Source organism: Tamandua tetradactyla, chromosome 2 (assembly GCF_023851605.1).
Source record: "Tamandua tetradactyla isolate mTamTet1 chromosome 2, mTamTet1.pri, whole genome shotgun sequence".
NCBI lineage: Eukaryota > Metazoa > Chordata > Mammalia > Pilosa > Myrmecophagidae > Tamandua > Tamandua tetradactyla.
The window spans coordinates 30,681,323-30,707,387 of NC_135328.1; the positions used below are offsets into that span (position 1 = coordinate 30,681,323).

Consider the following 26,065-nt stretch of genomic DNA (forward strand, 5'->3'; position numbering starts at 1 on the left):
AAATGAATAAATAAAATGTGGTATATCCACTCAATGGAATGATATTTGGTCATACAAAGAAATGAAATACTGATGCATACTAAACATGGATGAACCTTGAAAACACATTAACTGAAAGAAGCTGGTCATAAAAGACCACATATATTGTATAATTTCATTTATATGAAATAGTCTAGAATAGGCAACTCTATTGTGATGGTTAGATTCTGGTGTCAACTTGGCCACGTGATGATGCCCAGTTGTCTGTCAGGGAAGCACTGGCCTATAGGTTGCTGCAAGGATATTTCATGGCTGGTTGATGAGCCAGAAGGCTGGTTTATTAACTCATCAGTTAGCTGACTACAGCTGTGGCTGATTACATCTATGATCAACTAAGGGCATGTCTCCCACTAATGAGATAATCCAATCTGCTGTGTTTGATCCAACCAGTTGAAGACTTTTAAGGAAGAAGTGGGAATTTTCACTGCTTCTTCAGCTAACAAACCTCTCCTGAAAACTTCATTGAGACCCTTCATTGGAGTTGCTAGCTTCACAGCCTACCCTATGGATTTTGGACTTTTCCATACCCATGGTTACTTGAGATATCTTTATAAATCTCACATTTTATTCTGTTTCTCTAGAGAACCCTAATACAGCTGTAGAGAAAGAAAGTTGATTAGTGGTTGCCAAGGGCTTAGAAGAGAAGAAATAGGGAGAGACTGCTAATGGGCACAGCATTTCTTTTCAGCACCCCAAAACACGAAAATATTCTGAAATTGATTGTGGTGGTGGTTGTATAACTGTTTGAATGTACTAAAACCCACGGAATTACATACTTTGAATGAGTAAATTTTATGGTATGTAATTATATCTCAATGAAGCTGTTTTAAAAAAAGGCATATGTCATTCTTCATATTTTTTTTAGATGGAAACTGCAGAAGTATATTCCTTTGTGTAGCACTTTGTTAATAGATCAAATATTTAGTCCAATTTGTACTTACGTTATCAAAATAACAGTCATAACCCTCAGGAGCGGCGTTTTTCAGAGTTTCTTCCAAAGACTTTACTGTTTTGTAGTTAAAAACAACATCGAATCCAAGCTTTTTAAGGTAGGCAACCTTTTTATCAGACCCTACAGCTCCGACCACTTTGCAGCCCTAAAAGGAAGAAAATAGAAAGTCACAGGCATGGACCAACTCCACCTCCTAGTTTAGTATGGTCAACTCCCCAATAATGCTCTCCTAGGTGTTAATATAGATACATGAAGAATATCATAGTAAGCCAATGTAGGTAAAATTAGTCTCTGAACCAGCCTACAACCCAACCATAACTTCAGCATGCCATAGATTCCTTTTATGCTTATTAGGTTTATGACTCAGCCAGCTAGTTTGATAACCTATTCATTTGACTTGTTTCTTTATTTTTGGGATTCTCTTCCCATGCAATTACTTGTGTGCTATCTCTTTCAAGGTGCAGAGGTTTCTCAGAGTATTACTTTGGTTTAGCTCCAGGATTCCCATATCTGTGAACTCCTATCATTGGTAACCCTCCTGGTAACTATGCCTCATTCTTTGATATGGCCCAAAGCATTGGACTAGATGCTGGCTAATCGCAAAGGAACTGGAGGGCACTCTGAAAATTACTTTAGAATGAGACTTTAGAGGGCAGATTGGTATATAGGATGTAGCTGTTCAGAAAGCTTTCTTGCATTCCAAATATATTCCTGAAGACTAGAAGTTGAGCCATGATGCATTTTGAATTAGGGAAGGACCTCTACATTCATACGTGTATTTCTGTACCAATAGGGACCACCATATACTTTTTCCATTCCTTCATAATCCAAGAAAAAAAATAATTTTGCAAGAGCTCCATTCGTGGTCCTTTTCCCTTCTAACTCTATGCACTTTCTTAAGAAGATCTTTTACTCATATCCCCTCCTTGCCTCCTTCATGCAGATGACTCCCTCATCTATGAATTCCAGGTCATGCACTTTACTGAGTTCGAAATTAGTAATGCCAAACACTTAGATGGTTATAGGTCCCTCAAAATCAGTGTGTCCCAAGCTATATTTTTAACTTGCTCCTTACTTGTTGTTCCTCTTCTAATCCCTATTGTAGTGAATGATACTACCAGTCATCTATTTATCTGGACCTGAAATATGGTGATGCTTTCCTTTCCTTGCTATCCACATTCAATCAATCACCAGGTTTCATTTATTCTGACCAAATATCCTGAAAAGTTAGATAGTTCTAACTTCCTATCTCCATTGTCATTGCATCACAATTTTCATCTGAATTACTATAAGTTCCTCTAATTGGTTTTATTATCTCTGGTATTGTGTGCCTACGAATTATTCTCCTGAAAAGACCAACATAGGGTAGTGCAATCGTGGCTCAGTGGCAGAATTCTCATCTGCCATGCCAGAGCCCCATAGCTTTGAAATGACTGCTCATTTATTTCTACTGCAATAGTCTTTGCCATGGGGTCGTGTGGGCTATGGCTCTTGTGTTTGGCTGATCTCCAGCCCCTCCTGCTATCATTGTGGGTATTCTGAGCAAGAGAATATTCAAGAAAATTATGAAAATAGTTACTCCTACAAACTCATTATTCTAGGCAGAGGCCATTCCTGGCTTGATACCTGCAATGCTACCAAATAACAATGGGCAGATAATCTTTGCTATATCATTTCCCCTTTTCCTTCCATTTATCAATCATTCCCAATCTTGAACTTCTAAACATGATCAAGACCAGACTGTAAACATCTTGAGTCCAGAGAAAGTTTGCTCTGTTCATTATTGCATTCTTAGGACACGTGGCGGGTTTTGAATTAATGTGTGTTACTTGAGGAAGACACTTACCTTGAGCTTAGCTATCTGCCCCACAACACAGCCTACTGCTCCTGCTGCTGCATTAAGCATCACCGTTTCTCCACCTTTCACACCACAGATGTCAAGTAGGCCAAAGTAGGCTGTTAGGCTGAGGGGAGAAAGTTAAGGATATGTAGATAGATCTGTTTCCATCCCCTATAATTCATTCATTATTATCCTGAGGGTCTTCTCAGCAGTACAGTTCCATGGGTCCAGGTAAAAGACAGAACATGCTGGATATGAGTATACCAGCCACTATTGGCCCACCTCTTCCTTCCCTACTCCTAGATGAGAATAAAGATGATGTGAACCAGAGAGGAAATGGACAGTTGGCTGGAGGGAAGCTGCATCCTGTCCATCCCTAGGCTAAGCCCGAGGGAAAAACAAAGATAGATCCCCCTTAAACTTTGGGGGAATCTAACAATAAGGGGCTTACCTTTCCTAGGTTAAGTTAGGGAGATGCTAAGTTTCATGAAGAAAGTCTCCATGTCATCATGGTGCCACAGCCACCAAGTAGATACAATGGTACAATGTACCCAGGCATAGGAGGATCAGATAGAGCTCCTGTGTTATAGAAGAACTTCTGAAAGTTCCTCATATCTCCCCAAGTGAAATATCAGAGTCAACTGCATGGAAAGAAGTATTGGGCCTGAAAGAATGCAGTATGGACAGTACTATATCTTAGTGAATTGCCAGCTTGGAATGGAATGTGATTGATATATTATAATCAAACTGTAAAATGCCAAAGATAAAGAGAGAATTCTGAAAGCCACAAAAGAGAAGCAACAGGACATATACAAGTGATCCTTTTTGATTAATTGCCAATTTCCCATTGGAAACCATGGAGGCAAGATGGCAGTGGGATGACATATTTAGAGTGTTGAAAGCAAAAATTTGATAACCAAGAATTCTTTATCCAGCAAAACTGTCTTTCAAAAAATGAGGGTAATAAGATGCTTATTAAAGTGTAACAGGAGGAAAGAGCAGTTGAGCTTACAAATGATTCATCCAAATAGGGATGACCAGAAATGTTTCTATTGTTGCGACTATCTAGATACTGGGAACGTCTCTGCTTTTTTTCTTTGGGAAGCCAGGTTCTTCAACATTTATTTTGACTTTTCAAATTACCTCATCTACTGTCAACAAATTCTCTCTCTTTTTTTTTTTTTACATGGGCAGGCACCGGGAATCAAAACCGGGTCCTCTGGCATGGCAGGCGAGCATTCTTGCCTGCTGAGCCACCGTGGCCCGCCCAACAAATTCTCTTTTACTTTAGTTAGCTACAGCCATCTTGGGGAGCTTAGCACAGTAACCCCATCTGATAAAATAAGTGTTTGTGAAGATATCAGTGTTCATGAAAATTTGGGAAACATTAATAAATTTCCTTGATGCCAAAATATATTCTCAGGCTTCATGGTACAGTGCAAGAGATTCCAGCATCAAAGGTTATCTGTTTTGGTCTTAAAGGATGCATATTTTCCCATGTGATTTCAGAGGACTCATCGTTGGTGTTCATTGTAAAAGAGATAATCATTGTTGGAGAATTGGACAGGTATGAAGAAATAGTTCCGTCCCCTTATCCCACGTTATAAATAGCTCTTTCCAACATGAAAAAGTTAGAATGGGCATAGCCCAGATGCCCCTAAAGACTGGGAGAAAGATCAAAGGAGAAGGTGGGGTTATAACAGAGCAGATAGGATTTAGCAAATGACTATGACTACTGAATCATTATATTGATATTTCTTTGAGTCTCCAGTATCTTGGAGCAGCTAGAAGGAAAAACCTAAAATTGTAGAATTGTAACTCATACCAAACTCTGAAATCTGTTCTATAACTATTTGTCACAATGTAGTTTGAAATTTATTACTCTTTTGCATATACGTTAGTTTTCACAATTTTAAAACGGGCAGAGAGGTGGAGCAAGATGGCAGCATAGTGAACTGTGGAGTTTAGTTTGTCCTCCAGAGCAGGTAGTAAATAGCCAGGAATTGTATGAAATAATTGTTGTGGGGACATCAGTAGCCAACACATCCAGACTACAGTCTGGACCAGGTGGAATGGCTGAAATCCCACACAGGATTTAAAAAAAAAAAAGAAATTGGAGCTTCCATCAACTTTAGGGAGAAGGAAGGGGGAATTCTGTGTTTTAAACCTAAATGTTGTGAAAAATCACTGAACTTTCAGTTTTTCTTATATTACCAGCCAAAATGAGGACTTGAGATAGAAATGAAGCACAGCAGTAGAAAAGTTTTAAAGTTATATTTTTGCACCCCCTGAGCCTGAGCCAATGGAATCCATATCCATTATGGTGATCGTTAAGCCACTTTTAAAATTTCAGACAAAATCTTGTAGAGTTATTTCTTACAAACTGGAAACTACACACTGGCATAGTTTCAGTTTACTAATCCTCTGGCTGTATTTGGGATCCACTAGAGTTGGGCATTGAAAGGAAGGCAGTGAGATATACAGAAAGCACTTTTCCTGAGGAAGCAAATATCTAATATTCCCTTAACATAGTGTTTTTCAAAAGATGATGGCATATCATCTGTCTCAGAGCCACCTGGAGAATTTATTTAAAATTTAAATTTCTGGGCCCCTGGCCAGACCCACTGATTCAGAAAACTTGAGATCTGGAAAGCTGAATTTTAATAAGACTCCAGGTAACTGTCATGAATGCTGGCAACTGAAAACCACTGCATTAATGAATGCTGATGTCAGTTTTCTGGGCAAGTCAGCTTAACTCCAAAAGAGAAGCAGAAGGTACATTTTCTGTTTATGTCATTCCACTTACCATCAACATCGTCACCCCTCAAGAGAACCCAGGTATTTTCAGAGTCTGTTTTCGTTTAGATCTATCAACAAGATACACAAGCCTTTCCCAAAGATCAAGCCCTTTTAAAGATAAAGTGGAGCTAAGATGGAGAAACCATTGGTAAAGACGTCCTAGAGGGAAAATAAAAGGTGCATTTTGAACTAAGGCGAACTTGATATAATCAACAGGTTGGAGGGCAAAACATCTGAACTCTTCCAACTTAACTGAGAAAAGAGAGAGGCCCTATTGAAGGAAATGATACTTTGGGTGAATGTTAAATATGTGGAATCTGGAAAGCTGAGAGACACCCTATGTTTCAAAATCCAGCTTATTTCATTGTCTATGATAGAGGTCCCAGAATTCTTGGAGGGTCAATCCACCCCATTGGCAAGTGGCTCATAATGGCAGGAGTTCTCAGAATGGGTGGTGTGTGGCTGGAAGAGGTCATTAGCCTGTGTGGCATAGCTCCTCCCCTTTCAGTCATTGACAACTACTGGTATAAAGTTGATGCGAGTAAAACTGCACTTCTTAGGAGCTTGGAACAGGTGAGCATAAAAGTATACATGAATACATTATTTTCTATTTTAAGGGTCAAGGTCTCCTAATATTTTACAAATTACTTTCTCCCCAACCAAGTCAGGGAAGACTTACTCCAAGGTTTTCTTACATCTACCTTCACCTCTGCTCTCCTACACCTGGCACACAATCCAGAGAGAAGGATGGGCAGGAAAACAAAGTGGGAGGAAAAGCTCTCTCTAGTGGAGGGTATAGGGCAGGCAGGGAAGAGAGGGAAGTACTGTGGCTTTGTTTAGTGTCCACTAACTGAACGTAAGAAGGTATCTAGCATCCTCTGTTTCATGATATCTCTTTGCAGTGGCAATTCTGAGGAGACTAAATGGAATATGAACTCGGGGTGAATGAGAATATTTTTTTATTAGAGGCCAATCTTCTTGGAGTACATATTTCTACTTCATTCTTTAGAAATTCCTCAAAGTGTTAAAAAGAGGAAGAGGAAAAGAAGATTGGAAGAAAGAGAAAGATCACACAATTTAGAAAAAGAAAAGAACTAAATGAATTCTGGGCTAGGAAAGTTTGGGGGACTCCAAAAGGCAATGACCTTGCCTCTCCAAAGCACTAAAGAAACTTAATGTCCAAAGTTCAGTTGGGGACTGGAAAAGGGGCACAGGATGAACTGACCAAGAGCCTTCCTAAGGTCAAGATCAGAGAAGCTTGAGTATTTTACCATGTGCTCTCTGAGAGTTTTTTTTTTTTTTTTTTTTTTTAACATGGCAGGCACCAAGAATCAAATCTGGGTCTCCAGCAAGGCAGGCGAGAGTTCTGCCTGCTGAGTCACCGTGGCCCACCAAGCTTGAGTTTTTAAAATGTATGCCTGTACAGCTCAGATGTGTATAGGGAAAAGGTGAGGAAGTAAAGATAGTTAAGAAGAGCCAATGTAGACAGAACCTTCTTTCCTTTCTTTAACTCTCAAGCGGAGGCAAACATGAGTGAAGCCAAGAACATCCCAGGGGCAAGAAGAACTGGTTCCTTTGTTTTCCCATTTGCCAGCTGCTCAGGAGGGATCATGTCCTATGTTGCATCTTACCATCAATGCTTCCTCTTTTGTACCTGGAGCTCTCTGACTTAGTTTTCCCTCTCTCCTTCAGTCCTAAGGCAAACTCTAGCCCATTCCTTCTTCCTTTGGTAGTCCTACCATCAGCTCTAACCAACCTCTGAGCCTATGTCTCAAAATCTCTTTATGTCAACCAAGTTATGGATAAACCATTTTAGAAAATTATAATGTCAAGTATTCAAACAAATGAATTGTACCCATGAAACTTACCCTGGCATGCCAATTGTTCCCAGAGCTAAAGATAATGGTAATGTGTCTGGCCACTCTGTAGGCAGCTTTTCCAGTTTTTCCCCATCAGAAATGGAGTGTGTTGTCCAGCCTGAATAAGCCAGTACTACAGTTCCTTTTGGATAGGCTGAATTTTTACTTTCCACAACTCTGAAAAATAAAGGACATTAAAATGTGAAACTTCTTCCCATTCACAGGATGCTGTGTGCTCACAAAAGGGCACTGAGGTTGACAGTCCATGACTGTTGAATAGTCCACCACATCTCTCTATCTTAATTCTTAGCCATTGGCATTTCCTCCTTGGAAGAAAATTGGGGCCATCAGAAACTCTCACAGCAGGTCTAGCAACCCTATTTTCATCCATTTCTCTTGTTTGAATAAAACACATCTGTCAAGGGGTCCTGGGTACCAGCCTCTTGCCTGTACTTTAGGAGCCACCCTCTATCCCTTAGTCCTTTTCTCTCCTTAATCTTTAATATTTTCCTCTATATTATCCCTTTCTCTAAGCACTTAAATATGCTCAAGCCTACCATTTTATAACTCCATCCTCTCCCTACTTCCTCCCTCTCTCTTCTTTCTTTACAGCTAAACTTTTTCACTTCTCACTCACTTGATTACCCACTACAATCTGCCCTCAATTTCCACTATTCCACGAAAGTTATAACGACCTCCTGATTGAAAATTCAGTTAACATTCTTCAATCATTATCTGATTTTACCTTTCTACCTGCGGTGGTTTGAAGCCAAATATACCCCAGAAAACATATTCCTAAAGTTAATCCATACCTGTGGTTGTAAACTCCTTGTAAACAGGACCTTTTGATGAGGTTACTTCAGTTAGGGTGTGTCCCACCTTATTGAAGATGGGTCTTAATTCTATTACTGGAGTCCTTTATAAATGAATGAATTCAGGGAGAGAGAGAGAGAAGCCACAGAAGCAAGAAGCTGAAAGCAACAAAACTGGGAAGGAAGAGACCAGCAGATGCCACCAAGTGCCTTGCCAAGTGGCAGTAGACCAAGGGATTGATGGCAACCAGTCTTCAGGAAGAAAAGTATTGCCTTGATGATACCTTAATTTGGACATTTTTGTGTCCTCAAAACTGTAGGCTAATAATTCCCATCATTTAAGTCAACCCATTTCATAGTATTTACTGAGCAGCCTAGGAAATTAAAACACTCTATTCAACACTGTTGATCATGTAAAACTCTTCCTCCTTTGGTTTCCAGGATACTGATCTCTCCCAGCTTTTCACCCCATCCTCTAAACTGTTCCTGTTCTCTCTCATTTACTGATTCCCTTTCTTTCATCTCCTCTCACTCTTACCATACTTTCTGTCTTTCCCCAGATCACAAAATTATATAGCACATGTTCTTTTCAGGAAATTTAGAACATAGAAAGTAAAAACGTTAGGTCTGAATCCCACCATACAAAGATAACTGCTGTTAACATTTTGGTGTATTTTATGGCAATTCTAATGATATATTTAAAAAAATATTTTATATGTATTTATATAACTGAAATAATTTTGTACAGTTTTCTCTCTCAATATAAAAATAGTAGTCTATATAGCTTAGACTTTTTTCCCATATTAGTAGGAATTCTTCAAAAACTGCAATGAATTTATTACTCCCCAATTGTTATAGCTATGGTATCTCTGGTATTTTTCCTAATTTGTATTACAAGTCAATTAATATTCATGAATATGAATTGATTGATTTATTTAGGCAATATTTTTATACATAGAATTGCTAGATAAAATAGTACTAAAACATTTGTAACTCTTGCTGCATATTGTCAAATTGCTTTCTAGAAGGTTTTATCAATTTCTACTTCTACCATCAGTGTCTGAGTGCATTATCCTATCTTCTCTAAAACTGAGTATTGTCTTTTACAAAATTGTTGCCAACTCAGCAAACACAAATAAATATTCATTTCTTTGATTACTAGCAAGAAATGTGTAATACCTATATGAAGAAACTGTTAATGGGACATAAGAGAAAATGAATACATGGAGAGGCATACCTTGTGCTTGGAGAGCATGGTAGCTTGAATTATGTACCTCAGAAAAAAACATGCTCTTAATCTCAATCCATTTTGTGGGTGTGAACCCATCATAAATAGGACCTTCTGAAGATGTTATTTTTAATTAAGTTGTGGCCCAACCAAATGAATTTGGGCGTTTTTACTGGAGGTTTTATGAAGAGAAAGCCATGTGAAGAGAAAGCCTGGTGTCCAGAGGAGAAAGGAAAGGACAGACATCACCACGTGACAGGAAGGCCAAGGACCCTGAGGATTGCTGGCCGGCCAAAACACTACCACTCTTTGGAGAAAGCAAGTCTTCCAGCCTCTGAAAGCGAGGGCCAATAAATTCCTGTTGTTTAAGACAACCCATTGTGTGGCATTTATGACAGGAGTTGGGAAACTGAGACTTTTCAGTTCTGCTATGACAAATACCTAAATATGTGGAAATGGCTTTGGAATTGGGTAATGGATATAAGCTTGAAGAATTGTGAGGCACTAGATAGAAAAAACCTAGATTGCTTTGAAGAGTGTCAGTAGAAATATGGATGTTAGAGCTACCTCCAATAAGGTCTGAGAAGGAAATGATGAATTTGAAGCTATTATTGGACACAGGAGAAAGAAAAGATCCAAATAGTCACAATACTAATATCCCTAACCTATAAGAAGCTTTTACAAAGCAATATAAAAGATGAAAAACCTAATGATAAAGGCCAAAAGACATACACAGATGATCTTCAAAAGAAAGTACTATACAAATTGATAAGTAACTTACAGAAAGAATCTTGGCATCACTAATAACTAAAGAAAAGGAAATTTAACTAAATGCAAATTAAACTGAAGTACCAACATATTCATCTCAGATTGCTAAGACTGATGTTAAGAAGTGGAAATAGGAATGAGTAAAACGGGCCCTTTTATGTGCTTTTGGTAGGAGTGGATGCGGTACAATGATTTCGAAGAGCAATTTGTCATTATCTATTCAAATTTAAAATGTGTATCTCCTTTGACCTAGAATTTACTTTTTTTTTTTTCATGGGCAGGCACCAGGAATCAAACCCGGGTCTCCAGCACAACAGGTGAGAACTCTACCTACTGAGCCACTGTGGCCCACCCTCACCTAGAATTTATACTTCTGGAAATTTAAAATTTATATCACTCAAACGTGAAAAGAATACACAGGCACGACCTGCACATATAGCTACATACATGTTCCTTGTAGAATTAATTATAGTAGAAAAAAATTGTTAACAATTGTTATTGTTTGTAAAATAATCTACTGCTGATAACAGGAGCAATTTGCAGCCATTAACAAGGAGGTCAAACATTTATATACTGTCAACAAAAGATAACCAGGACATATCATTAAGTGAGAAAAGAAATGTGCTTTTCAAAAATTATAAATGTTAGTAGGCGTGCTCAACTATATTTGAGATAATTACATATTAACACCTGTCATCTATATAGATTCAGAAGCTTTCTGTTTCCAAGAAATAAAATTGTTCCATTCAAATTTTTACAATAATCATTAATTGGATGGATACCAATTTTTAATAATTAACAGTAAGGGGGGGGGGGCGGTACACAGGTGGTTCAGTGATAGAATTTCACCTTCCATGTGGGAGACCCGGGTTCAATTCCCAGACCATGCACTCTGCCACCCCGCAAAAATAATGTTGTGAACAAAATTCCCTATGATAAGCCACAGTGGTCAAAACAGCATGGTATTGGCATAAAGATAGATATATCGACCAATGGAATCGAATAGAGTGCTCAGATATAGACCCTCTCATCTATGAACATTTGATCTTTGATAAGGCAGTCAAGCCAACTCACCTGGGACAGAGCAGTCTCTTCAATAAATGGTGCCTAGAGAACTGGATATCCATATGCAAAAGAATGAAAGAAGACCCATCTCTCACACCCTATGCAAAAGTTAACTCAAAATGGATCAAAGATCTAAACATAGGTCTAAGACCATAAAACAGTTAGAGGAAAATGTTGGGAGATATCTTATGGATCTTACAACTGGAGGCGGTTTTATGGACCTTAAACCTAAAGCAAGAGCACTGAAGAAGGAAATAAATAAATGGGAACTCCTCAAAATTAAACACTTTTGTGCATCAAAGAACTTCATCAAGAAAGTAGAAAGACAGCCTTCACAATGAGAGACAATATTTGGAAATGATATATCAGATAAAGGTCTAGTATCCAGAATTTATAAAGAGATTGTTCATCTCAACAACAAAAAGACAGCCAACCCAATTACAAAATGGGAAAAAGACTTGAACAGACACCTCTCAGAAGAGGAAATACGGATGGCCAAGAGGCACATGAAGAGATGCTCAATGTCCCTGGCCATTAGAGAAATGCAAATCAAAACCACAATGAGATATCATCTCACACCCACCAGAATGGCCATTATCAACAAAACAGAAAATGACAAGTGCTGGAGAGGATGCGGAGAAAGAGGCACACTTATCCACTGTTGGTGGGAATGTCAAAGGGTGCAACCACTGTGGAAGGCAGTTTGGCGGTTCCTCAAAAAGCTGAATATAGAATTGCCATACGACCCAGCAATACCATTGCTAGGTATCTACTCAAAGGACTTAAGGGCAAAGACACAAACGGACATTTGCACACCAATGTTTATAGCAGCATTATTTACAATTGCAAAGAGATGGAAACAGCCAAAATCTCCATCAACAGAAGAGTGGCTAAACAAACTGTGGTATATACATACGATGGAATATTATGCAGCTTTAAGACAAGATAAACTTATGAACCATGTAATAACATGGATGGACCTAGAGAATATTATGCTGAGTGAATCCAGCCAAAAACTAAAGGACAAATACTGTATGGTCCCACTGATGTGAACGGACATTCGAGAATAAACTTGAAATATGTCATTGGTAACAGAGTTCAGCAGGAGTTAGAAACAGGGTAAGACAATGGGTAATTGAAGCTGAAGGGATACAGACTGTGCAACAGGACTAGATACAAAAACTCAAAAATGGACAGCACAATAATACCTAATTGTAAAGTAATCATGTTAAAACACTGAATGAAGCTGCATCTGAGCTATAGGTTTTTGTTTTGTTTTGTTTTGTTTTGTTTTGATTTTACTATTATTACTTTTATTTTTTTCTCTATATTAACATTCTATATCTTTTTCGGTTATGTTGCTAGTTCTTCTAAACCAATGCAAATGTACTAAGAAATGATGATCATGCATCTATGTGATGATGTTAAGAATTAATGATTGCATGTGTAGAATGGTATGATCTCTAAATGTTGGGTTAATTTCTTTTTTTCCGTTAATTAAAAAAAAAAAAAAAAAAAGAGAAGGGATAATTGGAGATGAAGGGATACAGACTGTACAACGGGACTGGATATAAAAACTCAGAAATGGACAGCACAATACTACCCAATTGTAATGCAATTATGTTAAAACACTGAATGAAGCTGCATGTGAGGTATAGGTTTTTTGTTTTTGTTTTTTTTTGTTTTTTTTTCTTTCTATTATTGTTTTAATTCTTATTCTGTTGTCTTTTTATTTCTTTTTCTAAATCGATGCAAATGTACTAAGAAATGATGAATATGCAACTATGTGATGTTATTAAGAATTACTGATTGTACATGTAGATTGGAATGATTTCTAATTGTTTTGTTAATTCTTTTTTTAATTAATAAAAAAAAAAATAAAATAACTACAGTAAATATATTGAAAAGTGTAAAGGAAAAGATGGATATAGTAGGAGAAGAACTGGGAAATTTCAGGATACATTTGGAAACTGTATAAAAGAATGAAATGGAAATTCCAGAACTGAAAAATAAAATATCTAAAACAAAAAACAAACAAACAAACAAAAAAAATTCCCTATGATATACATATTACTTATCTGCCCTTATGCATATGATGTATACAGAAATACATGCATGTAGGTAGACACATAAAAAAAAAAAGTCAGGGTAGAAAAGTGAGGCTGAAATGATGACAACTTCACATCCTTTTCTCTCTCCTTATTATTCAGGAAGAGGACAGGATTTCCCAGTTTGCTTCCAAGATCCAAAAGGTAGCGAACCCAGCAAGCTAAGGAAATTGCACAAACAATGGAAAGAAACAGATCTCAACCGGAGGGTAAAGAGCAGACATGTTTTCCAAGCACATGAAAAAATGGAAATAACTACCTGGCCACTTGCTGCCCCATCATCGGATCACCCTCCTTCATATTTTTGGATAGCACTCTGAAAAAGGAAAAGAAAAATCCATGCATAATACATAAGCACACATGGGAAAATCTGTCTTGAATTTAGAGCCAAGTAGAAAACCACTGGGGGAGTGTGTGTGGAAACAGAAGCCAGAAAGACAAGAGCATGACAACTGGGCGAAATGTAAGGGAAAACTGTAAGAGGCAGTTCTGTTCCATGACCCCACAGAAGTGTCTTCTGTAAAATGAACTTGATGATCGTATTACCAGTCCCATCGTGGATGAGTTTCTACTGATAGTTTTTAAAATACAACCCAGGAACCACCGGTACCTATTACCTAAGATGTCTGTCACACAAAAAGGGATGCTTGTTAACATTTTTAAATGGTTTATTTTCACTTTAGATTTGAGACTTTATTAATCAACTATGAAAAAATTATTGAAAAGAATAATAGCTCTATTATTTTCCTGGGAAACAATTATTGAGGAGTTATATGGCCCATGAAGGCCTTTATTTCTACCTCTTTCTGAATTGTCTGCTATTTGAGGACACAAGTTTGAATTAACTGCATACTACCTAAATTAAAATACAGTTAGATGGGAAGCGAGAGAATATACTTTTTAGACTTAGCATACCCTTCTCCCCAAATTATTTGCCACTAGTGAAATGGACAAATTGGAACCTGGCTTCTTTTTTCTTTTAAATTTTCTGGGAGCAAATAAATAAATAAATAAATAAAATTTTGGTGAACAATAAAAGGTAAATTGTGCACAAGAGGCAGAGATAGACATAAAATAAAGGTGCAAGGTAATCTCTCTCTGAATTTCTAGCCTTTTGCCTGCAAAAGGTAAACATCCTAAATCCCACCACTAATATACTGGGAAAAGCAGAAGGCAAAGTTTGAATCAGTTGGATATTTTAAAACTTAAACTATTTCAAAATAGGGTCCAACACACAACAGAAGAATTTTTAGGAGAAAAATAATACCTCATATAAGGATCCACAGTGAGGAACAAAGCTTCAAGTAGGACTTCTGCAAAATAAAGCATTTCATAGTCAATTAGAAACTCAAGCCCTTTCCCCTACGTGGGACAAGACATCCAGGGGTGAAAGTCTCCCTGGTGGCATGGGAGATGACTCCCAGGGATGAATCTGGCCCTGGAACCGTGGGACCAGCAATGCCATTCTGACCAAAATGGGGAAAAGAAGTGGAACAAATAGGTATCAGTGGCCAAGAGAGTTCAAATAGAGTCAAGAGCCTACTCTGGAGGTCACTCTTATGTAAGCTTTAGTTAGACATTGCTACCTATCACAGCTTGCCAAACCCCAACCAAAACCATTCCTGCCAATCCTAAAGAATACCTAGGGAATTATATAAGATTCTAAAAAGGTTCCATAAACTAGGGTAACTTTCCAGAAACCTACAACCACCAGAAGAGTCCCCAGACCAGATAAGTCCTGAAATGCAGAGGACCAGCCTCTCCAGAACATCAACTAGTTCCACCCCCTATCCCATATGATCAACAGCCCCTTCCAACATGAAAAACTTAGAATGGACATAGCCCAAATACCCCTAAAGAGTAGGAGAAAGATCAAAGGTGATGATGGAGCTATACAGAGAAGGTAGGGTTTAACAAACTTGTATGATTGTTGAATCAATATATTGAAATTTCTTTTAGTCTCTAGTATCTTAGAACAGCTAGAAGTAAAAACCTAAAACTGTAGAACTGTAACTCATAACAAACTTTGAAATCTGTTCATGCTGGTTTGAAAGGATTATGTACCCTAGAAAAACCATGTTTTAACCCTGATCCATTTTGTGGAGGCAGCCCTTCCTCTTTTTTTGCACGGGCAGACACAGGTCTCCAGCATGACAGGTAAGAACTCTGCCACTGAGCCATGGTGGCCCACCCTGCCCTTTCTTTTAATCTCTATTCAGCACTGTAGATTGGAATATTGATTAGATTATCTCCATGAGATGTGACACACCCAATTGTGGGTGTTAACCTTTTTTTTTTGTATGCTGTATGGCGGAGTCATATTTAATTATTTTCCCGTTTGAATATCCCAGTATTGCAGCACTACTTGTTGAATTTTTGTTTCTTTGCTTTTGATTGTTTGCTTCTGCTTGTTTGTTTGTTTTTTGGGAAGTGCATGGACCAGAAATTGAACCCTGGTCTCCTACATGGCAGGTGAGAATTCTACCACTGAATTACCCTTGCACCCCTGGTATTAACCTTTGATTAGAGGGAGATGTGACTCCACCAGTGGACCTTGACCAGTTTACTGGAATCTTTTAAACAGGAAACATTTTGGAGAGAGCAACACAGCCCCAGAGGTCAGAGACCTTTGTAGAAGAAGGAAAATGCCCCGGGGGGAGTTTCATGAAGCAAGAAGCCTGGAGAGAAAGCTATGAGAGATCACCATTTTTGCCATGTGTCTTTCTAGTTGAGAGAGAAACCCTGAATGTCATAGGCCTTCTTGAACCAAGGTATCTTTCCCTGGATGCCTTAGCTTGGACATTTCTATAGCTTTGCTTTAATTTGGGCATTTTCACAGGTTTAGGACTACAAACTTGCAATTTAATAAATTCCCCTTTTTAAAAGCCATTCCATTTTTGGCACATTGCGTTCCAGCAGCTTGCAAACTAGAACACTATTCTACCACTAATTGTTGCTGTGTGCTTTGAAATTTATTGCTTTTTTGTATATATATTTACATATATATTATTTTTCACAGAAGAAGAAAAAAGGAACAAAACAAAACAAAACTCTGGAAGTTGCCTCTTTAAATTTGTTGAAATATTTTAATGTTATTAAAAAAATTAAATTAAAAAATCCACAGATTAAAAAAAAAAAAAGATGTGGTCCCTACCAGAAAGGAGTGTCCTTCTCCCTGTAAATATCACATGGGAAAAAAAAAAAAGAAACAGAAACTCAAGCCTTGATGCCTTTGTTGTTTGGATATTCTAGATAAACACAGACAATCTTGTTGCCTCAGGGCTGGCCTCACATCTGTGCTTTCTGTTGAAGAGACAATAAGAGCTCTCATATTTGGTTCAGCCCAGTTCACTGGAACAATGATGATTTATTGGGCACTCATCCTATGCTTTACATGGATTACGACATTTGATGTTCTGAACAACCCTATGGGATATTCAATTATCATTCCCATTTTATCAATGAAGAATTTGAGCTTAGGTTAAGTAATATGTCCAAGGCCATATCTGTAACCATTATGTTACAAGATCACATAGGATTTAATTACTAGATCCAGATAGCAATAAAAAATATTCATTTTGCTGTTGTGAGTCTCGAGTACACATTCTCTGGAATCTGGAATCTAAGTTCTGGCCATCACAATTTAGACAGATAACTTTGCCATGCTACTTGATTGCTTCCTCTTTTCTCAAGAGCTTACCTACATACAAACACCCCTTAGAGCCTGCTCCACAAAGCTAATCTCCAAACCTGTCACGGGGTGTGTTGCACTCCCTTAGAATTTCTCTCTCTTAGAACTCTTTAGGTTTGTCTTGTTGCTCCCCTTTCCCCAAGTTGATGGGAGCTTCCTCAATGAAGGATGAGGATTTTTCTCTTTGTCTGTTCACAGATATAGTCTGAGATCTTTGGACAGGGCTGTTGGGAAGGCCTAACTAAGCCCATTGTCATCATCAGGCTCACCAGGACAGAGAGGACATCCTCTCTGTCGACTGGTCACAGTCATGCTGAGAACTGCACCCAAGCACGAACTTTGATTATCAAGGAAAGCAGATGTCCATTGTGACATCCAGACTTTATACCAACAACTTCGAAAAGATCTGTGTGGTGGATTGCAAAATGGCCACAGACATCTCCCATCCTGTGGGCTGGCCTCTTTGCCACTCCTCCCTTTAAGAAGTGTATTTCACCACCTCTTGAATTTGGGCTAGACTATCCTCTTGTTTTGACCAGTGGGATATTAGCAAACATGACACAAATAGGGGCTTGAAAAGTGCTGGCTCAGTTGGAGCTTGCTAACTCCTGCTGCATTCGATTCATGAGATCACTGTGAAAACAAAGTCAAATTAACCTGCTAAAGTTATGTAACTGGACATGTACCTTGGCAGAAAGCCTGCTAACCACCAGACATGCGAGTGAGGCCCATGGTAAATCAGCATCTAGCCTAAATGAGATCTACAGAAAAACTGCCCAGCTTAGCCCAGCCCAAATTGCCAACCCATAGAATTGTGAACTAATAAACGATTGTTGCTTGCAGCCATATGGTTTAGGGTAGTTTGTTATGCAGCAAAGTCAAACTGATACAGTCAGTCTCTTCCAACTCTGAAATCGAAATCGTGGGTTCGACTTACCTCCATTTTTTAAGGGTGGGAGCTCAGTTGTCTTCAGCTCAAAGTCACTATTACGAGGTATGCCTTCAAAGTGATGTTTCAGGGTCCAGCTCTTAGCACGAACCATCCTGAAGCTCCTAGAATACAGTGAATATGTAGTCAACTGCCAGGAAGTACTGGATTCTTATGGTTCCCTAACCACTGCAGTGAAGTCAACAGCAGAATCCACCCATAATATGCCTCATCATTATCATTTAACACCAATCACAGTCATTTAGTGTTTACTATGTTTCTGGTGCTATGCTAAGCACTTCATATGCATCATTTAATTTTATTCTCATAATTGTCCTATGAGGCATTATTATCATTGCCAGCGTATAGATTAGGAAACTGAGGCATAAGGAAATTTGCAGACAAGGAGAATTGTAAAAGGTCCCGCAAATTCTCCCCAGCCACCTCTAGGGTTTCTCTGGGGACACTGAACGGGGTACTGCCGGGCAGGAAAATATTCCCAGTTTCTCATCTCCCAGTTTTCTTAGGCAAAGCCGAAGAAAAAAAAAAAACTTTAAATATAAAGAATTTTCACATGGATAAAGTAACGAGTCTTTAGGACCACCTGAAAACCACAGGGTGGCGCCACTTTCCATCGCTCCAAAGAGAAAACCAAGAATTTGTTTGGACTCAAACTTTTCTGTAAATAAATAACACCAGGAAATGATTAGTGCTGCCCTGAGCTTTCGAGCCGGGAAGTTTTGCTTTCACCCAACTCCCAGGCATCACGTCCTTTCCCCGCTAAGGACTCAGCTGCAAAGCAAGCCCGCAGCAGCTGGCGATCCCACTCGGCTTCCCGACCCGGCACCCCGGAGAGGGTCACGTGCGGCCTGGACCGGACGCTCCGGCACTGCAAGAGGAGCGGTCAGAGCTGCAGCCTCTGTCTCCGCTCTCTCCAAGAAGCTCGCAGGGACGGAGACATCCGTTTATCCAGCTTCCAAGTCTCCTCCGAAGGCAGGGCGGAGCCCCAGAGGTTGTAGAAAATAACGAGTAGGAGAGCAACGCGCAAACGCTCCATAAATCTAGAAACTCAATAGGAAAAGGGGAGGTGGGGCGGGGGGGCGGTCAACTTACAAGAGTTCGCTGGTTTCACGACTTGAGAAGGCGACGGCACTGGCCCTATAGCAGGCCCAGGGTTTGGATTTATGCTGGATCCCGGGAGAGGGTGGGGTTCCCCCCGGGGCGGAGCTGCTTCTAGAAGAAAGGAAATCGGATTGGGAGGAGGTGAAGGGTTGGAAAATGTGGTTCCTGCAAATGCCTGCTCGAGGTTGGGGTGGGGCGGCTGAGAAAGGTTAGGCTTCTAATAGCAAAAACCCTTGTCGGAGCTCTGCCAGGTGCCGCGGTACCCGCACCCGGAGTCTTAATCGGGAACCGGGCTGGTGAATACCCCCTCTTCATCCACCGGCCAATTCGAGGGTCACCGACCTCGTGACTCCTTCACCGACTCCCCTCAGAAACACGTCAGCGTTCCTGTCTCCGGGGCGCCGCCATCTGATGACAGCCCCGCAACGTCGAGCCTCAGAATCGGCCTTTCCAGATCTCTGCCAAAAGAGAGGGTATAAAGAGGCGATCCGCTAAGAAGCCTCTGGTTTGGGGCGGCCTTGGTTGACGCTTGCCCTTGCTGCTTTCGAGTGGTGTGGTGTGGAGCAAGTTAGGAAATCTCTCTGCCTCGGTTCACCCATTTGTAATACAGGAATGGGAGTAGTACTTAACTCGAGAGTGATTATAAAAATCAAGTATCTTTTTAAAGAATAAAATTAGTTATCTATCCCCAACCTGTAGCCCCATCCTTGACAGTCAGGGTAAATAGCGAATCAATGCAAAGGTGTATGAAGATTTTATAAACTTCACCTTAACCTTCACCATCACCCACTCCTTGAAGGAACTAAGGTTACTTGTGCAGTATTTAGCATTTCACTCCCTTCTCCGTAATCATTCAGACATATAAAGGGATTTTTCCCCTCATTTTTACTAAAATGGAATCATTCTAGGATGATAGATGATAGTCTGCACTTTTTTTCCTTTGGCTTAACATGATGGACATATCTCCAAGTAAACAAATACAGATATAACTCTTGATTTATCTGGCTGCTGGAAATATTACGTAATTTGGATGTACAATAATTTATTCCCCAAATTTGAGGTTGTTTCTAGTTTTGTTTTGCACTGTCACCATCAACAATGCTACAATAAGTATCCTTGTCTGAGTAGCTTTACACTCTAATGCTTCTATTTCTATAAGCTAGATTTCCATAAGTGAGATTGTTGAGTCAAAGAGTATGTATGTTTTTAAAGCATTAGGTTGAATCATGTGAAACTGTTGGTATTCAGCCATTTTAACCTAAAGAAATGATCATTTCACAAGGGTCAGCCTAAAATATTGTCAGATTACTTTCCAAAAATATTGTAGCGACTTACATTCCCACCCGCCATGTGTGAGAGTTCCTAAGCTCACATCAGGACTGGTGTTACTGTTTTTACTTCCTGCCAATCTGATGAGGGCAAATGATCTTATCCCTGGCCCCCTCCCTGTGGGGTCTTTAAGAGCTGAGACCCAACTTTTTCACATTTGTACCCCTTGCACACTTAATTAGTGTTCATGAAATGTTATTAAGTGAAAGTAAGAAGGAATGGTTTACAAAGAAGTCTCTGAGAACAAGAATTTCTATTAGTGTACTGGCAGAACACAATAAGTGGCAATCACCTGTACTGGGTTGAAGAGTGTCCCCCCAAAATTCAGGTCAATCAGAACCTGTGAATTTGACCTTATTTGGAAATATGGTCTTTGCAGATGTAATTCGGTTAAAATGAAGTCATACCATGTTATGTTGAACCTTAAATGCAGTATGACTGGTGTCCTTATAAGAAGAGGGAAATTTGAATACAGAAGTACAGGGACACATAAAAAAAAAAAGCATGTGAAGATGGAGGCAGAAATTGGAGCGATGTGTCTACAAGCCAAAGAACAGGAAGGATTGCCAGCAACCACCCAAAGCCAGGAGCATGACATGGACTGGGTTTGCTCTTAGAGCCTCCAGAAGGAACCAGCCCTGCCAACAGCTGATTTCAGACTTGTAACCTCCAAAATTTGTGAAAGAATCCATATCTATTATTTTAAGCCATCCAGCTGAGGGTACTTGGTTAGGGCAGTATTAGGAAACTAAAACATCACTAAATCACCAGAGTCAGATTATCATAATTTCCTGTTGGGCCGCATCACACAACTTACTGCTATAAAGGTTACCTGAAACTGGAGTGGCAGAACAAAACCAGGTGATGCTTATCAAGAAGCCCAGGGACAGAGCTCTGGGAGAGGGACCTCTTGGCACCTTGCTTTCAGACCTGCAGAGCTGTCGTGCCCCTGACACCATAGCTGGTCTCTAGGAGTGGCTTGTGGTGACAAGAAATGGACAATCTAGGCACGAGGGCTGTGCATGTGTGGGTGTGTGTCTGTGTGTTGGAGAGACAGAAAACACAGATTGGGGTGGACATTTATGAAAAAATATTGTAATGTAAAAATCCGTTGAAAATTAAGATTCGGTGACCATTGGTGATTTGTTCTAAGTATTCCTCCCTGTTATTTATAGAGATAATAATAAGTTTTGTGTTTCGTTTTTGTTTTTTTAACAGTAGGGTCTATCAGGGTTGACTATTGGTGTCTTGGGCAATTAGATTCAATTCCTTTTGCTTGCCTTTTGCCACCCCAATGCATAGTCATATCTCTCCTGAGTAAGATGCTCTGTATCCGTTGCTACATGAATTAGCACTGACAAGGCCATTGAAGCCTTCCCAGAATTACAAACAATTACCACTGAACACGTGACTTGGAAACCAGTCCAGAAGAGAAAGATCTAAGACTCGGACTCAGGCCATAAATCCCAGTTTTAGCTCTTTCACTTTAAAAACCACATTCACAAATAAATTATCTGAGAATAAATATTATCAATGGTAGTTCACATTAATCCTTGTGAACTTTATGAAAGGGAAAGTCATGTGACCCTGAACAAATTTCCTAACCCCTCGGAGCCTCAGGTTTCTCTCATTTGTGAAATGGGGATAATAACACTTACCTATATCATTTTAGGATTTTTTTTCCTTGCAAATAACTGAAGACTCATAGTAGCTTAAATGATACCAGGGATTTATTGGCTCATCTAACTGAAAATTCCAGAGGTAGGACAAGCTTCAGTGTTGGTCTGAACCAAGACCTGATATATTTCATTTTCTACACGCTGCTTTCCATGGTATCTGCATCATCCTAAGTCTTGCTTCCCTTATGGTGGCAAAATGGCTACTGCAGCTCTACTACCCTAAAGGACAGAAAAATATCCATGTCCCACATTTTTAAGCGGTCCTCTACCTCTCTGATTGGACTGTCTCTAAACTATTTTCTGGGTCCAGTAAAAATCTGAAGCTCTTAGGCCTTTATTACCTGAACCAATCACTATGACACCGGGGATACAATTGCTCTTTTCTCCTGGCCAGCTTTCAATTAATAAGGCAATCCATTTCTGATAGATTAAGAACTTCAAGAGACTGACTTCTCAGTTTTTCGCTTAAAATAATGTTAAGTCATAATCAGATGTTAGCTGTAGTGTTCTCAGTTTTACACTAAAGGTAGGTTGTTTCCTTGCTTGCTTCAAAAGTTTTTAAACAAAAGAGTTGGAAGAAATGGTGGTGTATCTAAAAGCATGGATGGGTAAAATGTGGTAGAGGCACACAGTGATGTACAATACAGCATTCAGAAACATTGGATGAGATGTACATAAAGCAACTTGGATAAAGTCACTAGGATCCATCACTGGTCATCAAATGGAATATATGGGTAAGGTTTAGCCACAATAGATTAAACAGGATCTCTTTCCCCATCGTTATGATTAATTAATGACCGCAAATATCTGAGTCATGCTGATGAGGCTGTCATGGCTGTTATATAACCACACAGAAGGAGTTAGAATATAGAGCAATGGATTAAAAGACTTTCATTCATTTTGCTGTGGAACAAAATCTCTTTCGATTTGGTCATCTGACCTTAGTGTTCAGTGAGTCCTGATCTGGCTACCTAAAGGAAGAACTCACTTAAAACAATCAAGTCACGCAAGTAATAAAAGAATGCATCTTGTCAAACAATTCAGGCAATACAGATGTGTGTAGTGTAAAAAGTAAAAGTCATTGTTATGTCTTTGGTGGAATTCCTTCTGGATGTTCTTCTATGGCAATGCACTTAAAAAATAGTTAGACTTGGAGAGTATGCAACTTGGATAAAGCCATTACTATGCTTCAGTGAACATTTATTCACCTGTCATCAAATGGGATGAATGGGTAAATTTGACCACAAACAAGTTAAACAGGATCTCTTTCCCTGTTATCATGGTAATCATTAATGACTACAAATATCCAAGTCATGCTGACTAGGCTAAGTCAGTCAAAATCACACAGAAGAAATTAGAATATAGAGTAAAAGATCAAGAGAAAAAACTTTCCTTACCTTGCTTTGGGCCAAAATCTCAATTAGGGCCTCTGACCTTAGTTTTCAATGAGCCCTGATCTGGTTACCTAAAGGAATAATTCACTTAAAACAATCAAGTCACACGAGTAAGAGAAGAGTGCATCTTGTCAAATAATTCAGACAATACAGATGTGTGTAGTTTTAAAAAGTAAAAGTCACTGTTACCTCTCTAGTGGAATTCCTTCTGGGTGTTTTTCTACGGCAATGCACTTAAAAAACAGACAGACAGAGAGTCTTGGTTTCCCTTTTCTCTGCTACAGCTTTTATTTCTTTGGTCTGGTGAAATGCTTGAGAAAGCATTATCAAACTGAATTTCTATCTTATTGTATTCTCATAATTTCAAGAAATCCCATAATACACGTGGGACACTCATATTTGGAAAGAGAGCAATCATTATTCTTTCCATGACACACAGGAGATACAGCCAGTGTTTGAATCCCACTTTGCTTGCTCCAAAGCCCTGATGGGTTGCTCTCTGCAAACTACTATCAGTACAGTTATTTCTGACATACAAGAACACTGAACTTCTTAGAATATCACTCTCATCTTGCCTTCCTCTTTGAGCCCCTCCTCCCACCTTCCTATCCACTTAGTTAATGTGTGTGGCAGGGCTTCTTTCTACCTCACGATTGCTGAGGCCAGGGCAGGGCAGGTCCAAGATGAGCCTGAAACATCTTTTTGTACCAGTAAGAAAATGCCCAAAATATCATGGGGACAAAAAAAAAAAAAGAGAGACATTAAAAACATCTTAAAAGAGTTTTCATTGGCCAAATCTAAGACAATTTGAACATGAAAACAAATAATGAAATTAACCCATTATCACCCATACATTATTAACAAATAGTTCAGTGGAATGAACATGTTTTATCACCCATACAATGTTTTCATAAATTCATAATGCTATAAACAAAGGCATATGTTAGTACAGAGAGGATAAAGATCTTCCTTACAGTAGAAGGCCAAGGAATAAATGGAGGCAGAATGATGGAATTAGAATGACAGCCTTTTGCAACCATTGTATCAGTAGTTGATTCAGACAGGAATCCTCAATGGAAGTGAAACTAAGTAGGTAAAAAGTCCATGAGGAGCAGGTTATTTATTAAAGGAGAAACAGATAACTTTACAGTGGAGAAACCTGAGAGATAAGTGAGTCAGCAATCAGTAATGGGAAAAACAAATATCTCCATATGTTCTCTAATATTTTGCATTGAGAACATCACAACAATTCTGTGGTATTCCTGTCAGAAATGAATAACCTGAATTAAGCATGAAGAAACATCAGACAAATTTAAATTGAGGAACTTTCTACAAAATAACTAGCTTGTAATCTTCAAAAGAGTCAAGGTCATGAAAGTTATGGAAAGACTGAGAGGAACTGGTCAGGATGAAAGGAGGCTAAAGATAACAAGTAATTGCAATGCCTGAACCTGGACTGGATTATTGGCAGGAGGCTAGCCATAAAGGACATGATCAGAACAACTGGGAAATTTGAGTTTGGACTACAGGTTAGATTATGAGTTGGCAAACTATGTATGACCCTTGGCTCAAATCTAGCCTACTGCCTGTTCTTGGCATGGCCTGCAAGCTAAGACTAGTTTTTACAGTTCCAAATGGTTGAAAAAAAATCCAAAGGATAAGAATAGTTCATGGTACCTGAAAATTATATTCATTTCAAATGTCAGTGTCCACAAATAAAGTTTTATTAAAGCATAGCCACACTCAATCATTTACAGCTGCTTTAGCTCTACATTTGCAGAATTGAACAGTTGTGACAGAAACTATCTGGCAAAACCTAAAGTATTTACCATCTGTTTTGTTTTGTTTTGTTTTTAACATGGGCAGGCACTGGGAATCGAACCTGAGTCCTCTGGCATGGCAGGCAAGCATTCTTGCCTGCTGAGCCACCGTGTCCCACCCAGTATTTACCATCTGGCTCTCTATAGAAAATGTTTGTCAACCCTTGGATTAGATATCTAATCCATAGATCACATAGGAGCTACGTCAAATATCCTGATTTTGTTAATTATACTGTGGTTAACAGAATGTTCTTGTCCTTAGGAAAACAGACCAGTGTGTTCAGGGGTATAAGGGCATGATGAATGCAACTTACTCTGAAATGATTCATGACAAAAAAGTCTGCACACGCATGTATGCATACACATATATGGAGAGAAAATGCAAATGATAGGCAAATGGGGAAAATATTAATAAGGGCTACATCTAAGTCAGTGTATGTAGGAGTTCTTTTTTTTGTAATTATTTCTGATTTATAGTTCTTGAAAAATATAAATGGACTGCCTAGTAAAAAGTAGATAATAACATACAAACAATTCTATTAAAATATTAATTCATTATGTTCTAGAGACATTTATCCTTAAGATTCATATTCAACATACAGACACACACGGCTGTATGTTGGCATGGAAAG

General features: G+C 39.0%; 1 protein-coding gene and 1 long non-coding RNA gene across 2 annotated transcripts in view; one reads left to right on the forward strand and one right to left on the reverse strand.

Moving 5' to 3' along the window:
- Nucleotides 1–26,065, reverse strand: part of PTGR1 (prostaglandin reductase 1) — a 69,926-nt gene that overhangs the window by 10,142 nt on the left and 33,719 nt on the right. Inside the window, exons 2-8 of the mRNA XM_077141887.1 lie at nucleotides 19,203–19,322; nucleotides 18,099–18,214; nucleotides 14,738–14,783; nucleotides 13,730–13,786; nucleotides 7,499–7,666; nucleotides 2,838–2,955; nucleotides 981–1,136 (exon numbers count right to left, since the gene is read on the reverse strand). Of these exons, the coding sequence (XP_076998002.1) occupies nucleotides 981–1,136; nucleotides 2,838–2,955; nucleotides 7,499–7,666; nucleotides 13,730–13,786; nucleotides 14,738–14,783; nucleotides 18,099–18,204 (651 nt within the window). The 5' untranslated portion in view covers nucleotides 18,205–18,214; nucleotides 19,203–19,322. The remainder of the gene's footprint in view (nucleotides 1–980; nucleotides 1,137–2,837; nucleotides 2,956–7,498; nucleotides 7,667–13,729; nucleotides 13,787–14,737; nucleotides 14,784–18,098; nucleotides 18,215–19,202; nucleotides 19,323–26,065) is intronic.
- LOC143667559 (uncharacterized) lies at nucleotides 6,028–14,710 on the forward strand. Its single transcript, XR_013168097.1, has 3 exons — nucleotides 6,028–6,203; nucleotides 10,579–10,614; nucleotides 13,573–14,710. It is a non-coding gene; the product is annotated as an uncharacterized LOC143667559 (long non-coding RNA).